General features: G+C 42.7%; 1 protein-coding gene across 3 annotated transcripts in view; it reads left to right on the top strand.

The window, feature by feature from the left end:
* TNKS (tankyrase) overlaps positions 1–9,778 on the top strand; it is a 139,594-nt gene extending 129,816 nt beyond the window's left edge. For all 3 annotated transcript variants that reach the window (XM_030492274.1, XM_030492275.1, XM_030492276.2), the window contains 4 exons: positions 798–903; positions 1,758–1,944; positions 2,710–2,866; positions 4,708–9,778. In XM_030492274.1, the coding sequence (XP_030348134.1) occupies positions 798–903; positions 1,758–1,944; positions 2,710–2,866; positions 4,708–4,794 (537 nt within the window). In that variant the 3' untranslated portion in view covers positions 4,795–9,778. The remainder of the gene's footprint in view (positions 1–797; positions 904–1,757; positions 1,945–2,709; positions 2,867–4,707) is intronic.
* Positions 9,779–10,077: the final 299 nt, after the last annotated feature.

A 10,077-nucleotide genomic window follows, 5' to 3' on the forward strand; every position in this document is an offset into this window, starting at 1 on the left:
GCTCACTGTACTGCTTTTGATCTTGACACTGCTGCCTTTGCACCTCCCAGCTAGAAAAATACCTTTTAAAAGCCCTGACATATCAGAAAATGGAGTGTTGTCTTTCTGAGGGAAAGTACACTTTCTTGTTCCTTTTGGGGGGGAGGAGGAAATAGAGGATATCAGAACAGAACTCAGTTCCTGAGCACCAGCAAACCCCTGCTACCTATCTGCTTGAAAAGTGAGCTTGTGCAGAACTTTTGCAATTGGCCCAGTGGATCGTACATCTGACATCAACTCTGTTTCTATCCTACTCCCAACCAAAGATGAAGTCCTTTATAGAAACCACAGTGGTATTAGAGCACATGGCTGGAACCATATCTCAAGGTAGATTAAATAGCATATTTCCTGATTTCTTTCCTCAGAAGTTGTTTCTTTTCATAAAAATTCAACCTAAGCCAGACAGCAAGCTTCAAAAAGCTAGCCCAGATTGTTCAACAGAGCTCAAAGCAGAGATGGAAAGAGTTTCAGACAGTTTGTAGTTCTTGGAGGTATTACAAGCTCTGAGGGAAGAAGCCTGAAAGTCTTAAACCCGAGAACTCTTGGCTGCAGTTTCACAGTAGCTTTAACCACCTGTAAGTGTGTGCTTACCAACTTGTTTGAAAGGCTTCAGCCGTGCATGCAGAACAGCCATGGGGTTTCTTTATACCATTCGTGTGTCTTACTCCGTTTCCCTGTCGAATTTATGCAAACTCTATGAAACTACATTCCATTTCAATTCCAATTCAAGTATGCTTGGACCTGTTGTACCACTGCAGATTCAAAAGGTTGTGAACAAGAAGTTGCGGGAGAGGTTCTGTCACAGGCAGAAGGAAGTCTCAGAGGAGAATCATAATCATCATAATGAACGCATGTTGTTTCATGGTAAGGAAGTGATCTCTGTTTGTAAGTACTGGTATTTAACAAAAAAAAAAAAAAAGCCTCCAAGGACCCACAGGCAATGTTAACGTTGCTGTGTCACCATCCTGTACAGTAATTGTATTTCTGTACGCTGGAAATGAAGGGGTGTGGGGGTGGTGGAGTTGGTCTGTGTGGTTACTGCAATCTGAAAAGCTACACTCGATAAAAAATACTTTTTCTTTCTTTCAAAAGAAAAACAAAAAAGTTTTTTGCTAAGCTATATCTTAGTCATTTCCAGTAAAGCTGCTGGGAGAATGATATATTGCTGTGAGTATCTTCTAAAAGAGGGGAGCAACACACAGTAAAAGCATTTTACTCTGGTGCTTCAGGCAACCATCAGGGTAAGGAATCAAAACCAACCATGAGTTTCAGCCAGATGTTCTCTAGAAGCATCCAGAAGTGCCTACAAATGACAGTTGCCTGAGGGTCCTTCTGCCCTAGATCCTTCTGTGATTCTGCATAGGAAATTGGTTTTGGGTGTGATTGTCCTAACACCTTGCCCCATCTTAATCAGTACTGACTGCTGAAGAAGGTGTGCATTGACAAGATAAATTGCACTGAAATGTGAGTGGGGGGAAAGCCATTTAATGAGATCTGGGGAAATGAGTAAGAAATATGAGTCACACGTGGGATCTTGGTATATAACGATAAATCCCACACATCACTGCATCCTGCTGGGTATCACCCCCTTCCAGCTGACTGAGTGTGCTTTCTGGTGTTTAATGGTCTATTTGAGGCAGACAAGCTCCTCTTGACAGAGTCCTGTATTACTATAGAGCTTAACAAGTATGTATCATTTCATGTCATTTCTTTTCTAGGGTCTCCTTTTATTAATGCTATCATTCACAAAGGATTTGATGAAAGGCATGCATACATTGGAGGAATGTTTGGAGCTGGGATTTACTTCGCCGAGAACTCCTCGAAAAGCAACCAATATGTATATGGGATAGGGGGAGGAACAGGCTGTCCCACACACAAAGACAGGTCCTGTTATATCTGCCACAGGTATGAGTCCAGCAGAGTTCCCTATACATAATTCTGGCTGTCCTAGTTTTTATGATCCTGTCACAGGGTGAGTTGCAGGGCAAGAATAGCCACTTGAGCTTGGTCATGGCTGGAAAAATGCAGTTTTCCATTTGTCAAGGCTAAACAAAAAAAAGGATATAAATGCAGCGAGTCACACAGAAAGGTCAAAAATTACATCTAAGCATACAATGAGTATAAATCAAAGTGAATTGTGGCTTAGGAAAGAGGCCTGAAACAGCAAGTTTGAAAATGAAGAGTCAGATGAAAATAGCGATTTAACTCCAGGCACTATCAGAACAAAACTGCAGTGCGAAGTGGTGGCCAGCAGTACAGTGTTGTACCATAGATCAGATAATTTTGGAGGTGGTGAACGAGACAATCACAGCTTTGTTTTGTACTGGAGCAGATCAGTGTGCTTTTTGCACTTTGACACCTGCCCATACCCTGCTGGTAGGAACACAATTTCATATTTCAACAGCTTTATATAAAATGAACTAGGACAGGCCTTCATGTGAAGTCTAAACCAAGAGCAAAGTGTGTGTTTTCCCTTCTGCATGTCAAGAAAGGTTTTTTTGTTTGTGTGTGACAGGTTTTATACAGCCTTAGAACTGGTTTCTAGAAGTGTTTCTCCAAAAAGCCTGGAGAAATTAATTGTGATGAAATAAGCTCAAGTTTGCAATCATTCTGGAAGCATGCAACTCCTAGTAAGATATGTGAAAATTATGTTTTCTTTTTTCCTTTTAGACAAATGCTCTTCTGTAGAGTGACCCTTGGAAAATCCTTTCTTCAGTTCAGCACAATGAAAATGGCTCATGCCCCTCCAGGGCACCATTCTGTTATTGGCAGGCCAAGCGTGAATGGACTTGCATACGCTGAGTATGTTATCTATAGAGGAGAACAGGTATGTAGGTTTGCAAGGACTGGGTTTGCAAGGGCAAAGAGCTTGGAGAGGGAATGACTGGTTTCCATACCAACAGTTCTGTGAAAACCGGGTTGATTAGATTTATTGTTTGTAGGGGTTTTTTCCATTTAAATGTGGAAATAAACAGTGAACTGTATCAAGCCAGCAAATGCTATGTCTATCCACTGAGCAGCTCTCATTTACACCATGCAGAATTGCCCAATTCCCCCTGTGCAGCACTGCTGGAGTCTATTAAAAGTTGTAGTTTCTCTCAGTAGGCACCGTTTCTTCCATCGTGTTTTACTGGCATTACTGCAGTAACAAGAACAGCGACTTTCTGGGGCTCTTGTACATATTGAGGATTCTGGGCTTTTTACCTGTAGATTGCCAGCAATGGCAGTGTCACTGTCTGCCAGACACTAGCCTTAAATGGCAGCTGAAAGAAAAGCAATCTTCAGGAGTTTATTTTTAATCTGAATAACTCAGATAATAAGCTAGACCTTTAGTCTAGAAAAGTGGTTTGCTTACTCCTCTGGATGGCTCCAGGATTATAAATCAAGTTCAGGCTGGAAGGAACCTTGGGGAGGTCACCTAGGCCAGCCTCTTCTTCACACTCAATTCAGACCAGATTGCTGAGGGCTTTCTTTGACCAGGCAGGTCTCAAAGGCCTCAGAGAACCGTGTTTCACAGCCTCCTTCAGCGCCTTGTTCCTTTGCTTAATTATCCTCAGAGTAAAAATAATATGTTCTTTGTATCCAATTGGAACCTCCTCTGTTTTCATTAATCTCGTCCTCCTGCTGCACAGCTCGGAAGAGTCTGGCTCTTTTTTCTCGGTAGCCTTACATATGTGACAGGAAGATCGCTATGAGGTCCCACAAAGCCTTCCCTTTTCTGAACTGGAACAAACCCATCTGCCTCAGCCTCTTCTTACTTACCCTGTCCTCTCTCGTGCTGACTGTCTTACTGGTCCTGTGCTGAACTTGGCTCCAGCTTGTTGGCATCTTTCTTGTATTGAAAGGCGTAAAAATTGTATGCAGTTGTCTAGATGTGGTCAAGTGAGTACTGAATAAGCAGCAATCATCACTACGCTCGGCTGACTGGCTACGCTGCTGTTGATGTACCGCAGGATGCTGGTAGCCTCTGTTGCTGCCAGGACACACTGTTTGATTCTGCTTTAGCTTGCTGTCACCCAAGGACACCCAGCACCTTTTCAGCAGAGCTGCTTCCCATCCTGCAATGTTACTACAAGGACTTAATCCCAGGTGCATTTGCCCTTGCTGGATTTCTTGAGGCTTCTGTTTGCCCAGTCTCCTCTCATCTGCCTGGCTCTCTCTGAATGGGGCCCTGCCCTTTAGCTTTGTTCAGGGACTGAACCTCCTGCCAGCTGTCTTCAGAAAACACTGGACAGATGACTGGGTTACATGTTCTGGATGTGCCAAGTATTTTACTGCCAGTAAAGGCATTTGCAGGTCATGTGGCAAGTCAGCATTTTAGGGTCAGACTACATCGGTCATCTGAGATTTTTGAATGACTGACAAGCGCTGACTGACCTGCAGGATTAGCTAACAAGGAGAGTAACTCTGACTCTGAATTCTTGTTGAGCGCATTATTTCTGGCAGTCTCTGCATTGAATAAACATCTTTCTTTATACTAGTGCATTAAGGAAGGTGTTAACTACATTAAGTAGTTCCCACTTAGTGTTGGCTAGGTTTGAAATCTGCTTCTGCACTCTGAGAACATAGATCTGATTCTTGCCCTGTCCTTCCTGATCACTATTTCATGAACTTGCTGAGCATACCCTTGCATAAAGCCATTATATTTTTTTCTTGCCTTACTTTCAGGCATACCCAGAATATCTCATTACATACCAGATTGTGAAGCCAGAAGCTCCCTCACAGACAGCAACAGCAGCAGAGCAAAAGACCTAGTAGCTACAGGGTAGTGAAGAAGGATGTGACTTCAATCTTGGACTGGATGGATACGTGTTTCAGAAAATCAGTATCATATAAAATTGTTAACAACCTGGAAATAAGCTGTATGTCTTTTATGAAGCATTGCTGTCTTGATGAATAAGATATGAGTAACTCTTGCATACTCAACTGCTACTGTTCCTTTTGAGGAAAGTTTACAAGGGACTGCCTTTTAATAACATATCTCAGGCTCCTAGTCTCTGCAGTTACTTTATGTAAAATAATGTTGTTTTGATCTAGACATTGGGAACATTATTGTGCAAACAGAAATCTTTATCAGTGCCATCTCACCTGTTAAAATTTCAGACACTACTATTCTAGTTATTTTATTTGCAGACAAATTGCATTAAGCCCGTAACTTTCTTTTCAGCATACACCATTCATTTTATGTTTTCAAGAGATCCTAGTCAACTATTTATTTTCCTTTTGTATTCTGAAGTTGAGCCAGAACCTTCTTAAAGATATTTTGCACAAAGTCAAGTTGACTAAAATTGTTAACAATGCAATATGAATTTAATCTGAGAAGGGGCTAGGTCCAGTTCTTCAATATAGGGTTTTTTTGCACACCTCTGAGCAAACGATAATATGAGTGAGTGTAACTTTAGAGTGGAAACAAATCGTGTCAGTTCACTGCTTTGTCTGTGTGAGTTTTCTGGGGGAAGCCCTAGGAAGTGTTTGCAAGGGTAAAACCAGCTCTTGGGCTTGCTGTCGTAACTTCCTAAAGCAGGTCAATGCCCTCTGCTGGCATCTCTAAAAGAACGTTTTATGAGGCTTCTATTAAGTACATGAAGTCTGTGAAACGTTCTCCAGTTCCAGTGGCGCATGGTTTTGCTGGGAGATAGCAGGTGAAAAGTCAGAAGATTGCATGCATGAGGGCATATCTGGTTCATGACCCTCTGTGATATGAGACCCAGTAAGTGAGTTTCAGACTGGTAAGGGAGAGTGTATTATAGCAGCTTCTTTGTGTGTGACATCACAGTTGAAGAGCTTAAGGGATTTACAAAAATAATAATTTTTTTAAATATCGATTTTACATTTTGATGAGAATGAACTTTTAAAACACCAGTCGGCAAGTGGATTTCTTTGCAGGTATACCAGAGAACAAAGCTAGGATTTATTCTCTCGAATCCCCTTCCCCACGAGTTCCCAGGTTTATTTCACTGGGTGAGAGAAAGTTATTTTTAAGCATTGCATAGCACAGCATCAAACAATTTCAAAAGTCCCCCTCATGGAGGATATGCATTTAACAGAAGTAGAAACAGATTTTTTGTTGTTGTTGTTGTTTTTACAGCTTCAGAGAAGGCTGAAAACCAAGCTGTGTTCATTTTTTTTCTTACCAACCAATACCAGGAGATGTGCTTCAGTGTTGAGCACGTAACAACTGGAGAAAAAGATGCTCGTTTGAACACAACATGATGTATGTTTTTCTATCAACCAGCACCATTTAGTATCTAATGATCCAGTTCATGCATTCAGGTTTAATCCCCCTTACAGCAAGGAAACGACAGAATAGCGTGCTTTTAGTTTATAAAAATGGATGTGCTCCCCATAAGTGGGAGTTTGCTGACGTGTTTGGATAAAAAAAACTTAAACCTGAAGAGCTTTTCACTTTCAGCATTAAGACACAAAATTTCAGTTTTAACATTAAGGCATTAATGTTGAAGCAAGCTATCCTCACAGAGGAATTTCACCCACTGTAAAATCAGTCATTCAGTGCAATATGGCTACCTGCGCATCATCTGTTTGTAATTCTCTAAAGAAAACCTTAGAAATAGCAATATTCCAACAAATATTTGAACTTTGGTTTTTGTTTTTCTTGAGCTGGCAGTGGATATATGGTTCTCGCTTCATTTTGTGACCTGATGAAATATGTAGCTTCGAAGTCCAAGCCAGGCTCTAGCCTAGTTGTCCTTTTAATCAAATTTCATTGATGAAATTGGGTGCTTGTATTTTGGCTACTTGTTTAATAGTGTTAGGATTGCAGAGATTACCACTAGGCTTTGAAGCTTTGTATTCATCATTTAAGTTTGGGGTTTGTTTTTAACTTAGCTAATAATGGAGTGGGGAGATGTGCCTATCTACACTAGGGTTTCAGATAGCGGTGAGAGTGCGTGTTGCTCACCATCCCCGGTTAGACATAGTTTTAAATGGTGAAACAGTTGTGCTGCTTAGGTGAGCAAAATGGTTAATGTGGGTGTGGAAGTTAAAAGCTTTACGTCTTTCAAAAACACGAACAAACCTGAAAACAAAAACCCCACCAAGCCCGCACCGGATTCTGTTCTTGCTTGTTGTTTCCTGTGTGCTGATTGAACTAATGGCTAGTCTGGATTTCTTCTGCAGCCTTGAACTCCTAGAGGATAAAATACTGTCCAGTATCTTTGAACTGCCAGTGTTAACGTACCTGATGTTCTGTGCAGAGTAAAGGTGCTGTGTGAGGAAATCGTTTTGCAGTGGTTTTTGTCTCATAATGACGTGATCTCCCATCTGTTTGTGACCAGACACAGAGGAATACTCAGGCCTGATGGTGCGTCTGTGTGTCGTAGAAACCTGCGCGAGAGTAGCATCTGCCTCTCCTGGCGTATGTTGTTGTAGTTCCTCTTACAGTTTAAAACAAAGCAAGGATCTGCCCATCAGTATCAAAGTTACCCATGAGAAAGCTGGTGATGGTTTTGGTGGTAAGGCTGCATTTGGCAGGTTGTTAACGGTACAGATGCTGCTGCTGCTTCAGCCAAGGGAGTTAACTTGATGCTTCCTAATTCTAGAGAATGGGACTTTAAAAAAGGCATGCCCCTGCCCCTGTAACCAGGCAGCTGCTGCCTCCTCAGAAATGAAGTTTTCTGACTTCCTGAGAAGGGCATCCCCTGTTCTCCAGTTGCTCATTTGCAGCATTGGCTCACCAGTGGAGGCACAGGAGGAGCTGAGGATGCAAGAACACTCTGGGCTAAGCCATCTCGTAGGCTTGGGAGCCTGGGCACCTCTCACTCGGCTCCAGATAGAGCTATTCGGCTCCAGAAAGAGCTATTCCCACTGGGACAGAACATGGTGTCTGCTGGGGAAAGGGATAATTGTCTCTCAGGCATGTTGATTTTTGCCCATGTCCCTTTGAGGCAGCATTTTCAAATGTCAGGACCTTAATAGGCAAAACAGCAAGAAACTTCATCACGTAGCAAAGAAGGGAGGGTTATGCTCTCCATTGCTGACACTGTTTCCATGAGACAGACGAATCAGGTACCTGGTGCAGAGTGACACAGCAGTCTGAATGCTGTCAACAAAACTTCTGTTAGGATTAAAAGCAGAGAGTACAGTACCTTATTGTATCATATTTTCTCACCCTTATTTTTATCTGCCAATCTGTGTTGACCCCAGCTCCACAGAGACTGTTTACAAACCTCTTGTGCTAGTTCCACCATTTTGCAGTCACTATTGGTCTGTAGTCCAAGGAATGAGCAATGTGTGTTTCTAGCCTCTCTTTTGAACGTTTGCATGTGATGCCATGGAATCCCACTGCATTATGCAGCAGGAATTTATTTTCCTGCAAACTTTTATACTTTGCTTATTGATAATGGGAGTACCCCAAACCTAAATTCTACACTTAAGCAAAAAGAAAGCCCCACCAAATGTTCTGCATTGCTGGCTTTGGTGGGCAGCAGACACACAAGAGGCGTGTGGTACAGGGGATGGAGTAGCTTTTGGAGAAGGGCGCTTCCTTGGCTCTGGAAACCAGCTGATCCTACTGGTTTTTGTAGGTTAGAGGAGATGTCTGCTCCCCGTGCACGCGAGATGTGCTGAGGGACGCTAACACGTTGTGCCACCGCGCGGCCTGCAGGAACTAAAGTCAGTGGCAGATCTTCTCACAAGAGACTCCTGCATCCCTGCAGTGCAGTCTGAGCGCCTGCACAGTACTTGCACTACCTAGAATTTACATATGGAACTGTTAACAGAAATTACCCAGCTTATTTAGAGAGATGGGTAGAAGGAAGGGTCCAACCACAAAACAGGTTAGTTTGAATGTTGCTAGCCGTTCTCAGAAGCTGAAGGTCTAATGCATGCTTCAGTCATTTTAAGCTATGCTGCAGCACTGCTGGGGAAGACGTGGGTAAGTACAAATCCAATTCTAGCCTCAGGTAGTGAGTGGCTTGTGAACCACCATAGACTTGAATCATTGATGATCAGAGGTGGTGGCTTTGGCATAGCCCAGAGCACGCTCTCCTCATCTTTCAGAGCATGGCAGAGATGGAGTGGCAGTGTTCCCACCTGTGAAACCTGGAGGACCAGGGGACAGCATATGCGTGTTACAACTTCCGAAGCAAGGTGAATGAGCCCATGAATCAGTAGGGGACACAAGAAACAGATGTATTTCCCGTTAACACTAACACATATGCCTGTCAGGTCATATTATCTGACTGGTTTAGATACGTCTGTTTCTGTCTTACTGAACCTGTTGGTGGCAAGTTTTAGTGTTGGTTCCATTAGTTACTAATATAGACAATTAGAGTCTCTGCATCACAAGGTAATTCTGACACTTCCTCCTTAACAGCTGCAGAACTTGCTTCGGCTTTGGAAATTGAAGTGGGGATTTTTCTGTGCCACAGTCCCGTGAGCTTGTGCATCTTCTTTCAGTTGCTGTCTCTGCCAACCTAGATGGCAGTGTACCTGGGGGTTGAGTTTTAGACCTTTCTTTGTATAACTTGTTTTCATAACTAGCCCTGCGTGTTTCCCCTCTTGGTTGCCAATTACCCAGGACTGGGTTATCGTTTATTTATTTCCTCCTTTACCTTCTCTCTCAAAGAAGACGATGGGCAGGTTCTCAGCCTACCTACACGGTGGACTTTAGGTAACACCTCTGTAACAACCGAGTTTGATCTATATATGTGCTTGGCTAAATGTCTGATCTGCAATACTTGTAATAGTTTAAAATTCAATAAATACATTTTTAACAGTTGCTCTGTAGAAGCTGCTCTTCTCTCTTGGGTTTAGGACAAACCTGCTCCAGCCACAACTGTTGAAAACAGTTTTATTTTCTCCAAACAGTTTGTTTTCTCCCTCCCTCAGGCAATAAATAAAAAGTTAATTTCTAGAAAATAAAAAGGGAACAAAACCATACATATGTACATCAGCCACACAGGCATCTTGTGTGCTGGATGGGACTGGGGGGAAACACGGCTCCAGGCGGGTTGAAGATGAGGCATTCTCCAGGCTTGGACCACAAGCTGCAGCAGTCTTGCACAGGTGAACACCACC

The sequence above is a fragment of the Strigops habroptila genome, chromosome 7, assembly GCF_004027225.2.
Source record: "Strigops habroptila isolate Jane chromosome 7, bStrHab1.2.pri, whole genome shotgun sequence".
NCBI classification, from domain to species: domain Eukaryota; kingdom Metazoa; phylum Chordata; class Aves; order Psittaciformes; family Psittacidae; genus Strigops; species Strigops habroptila.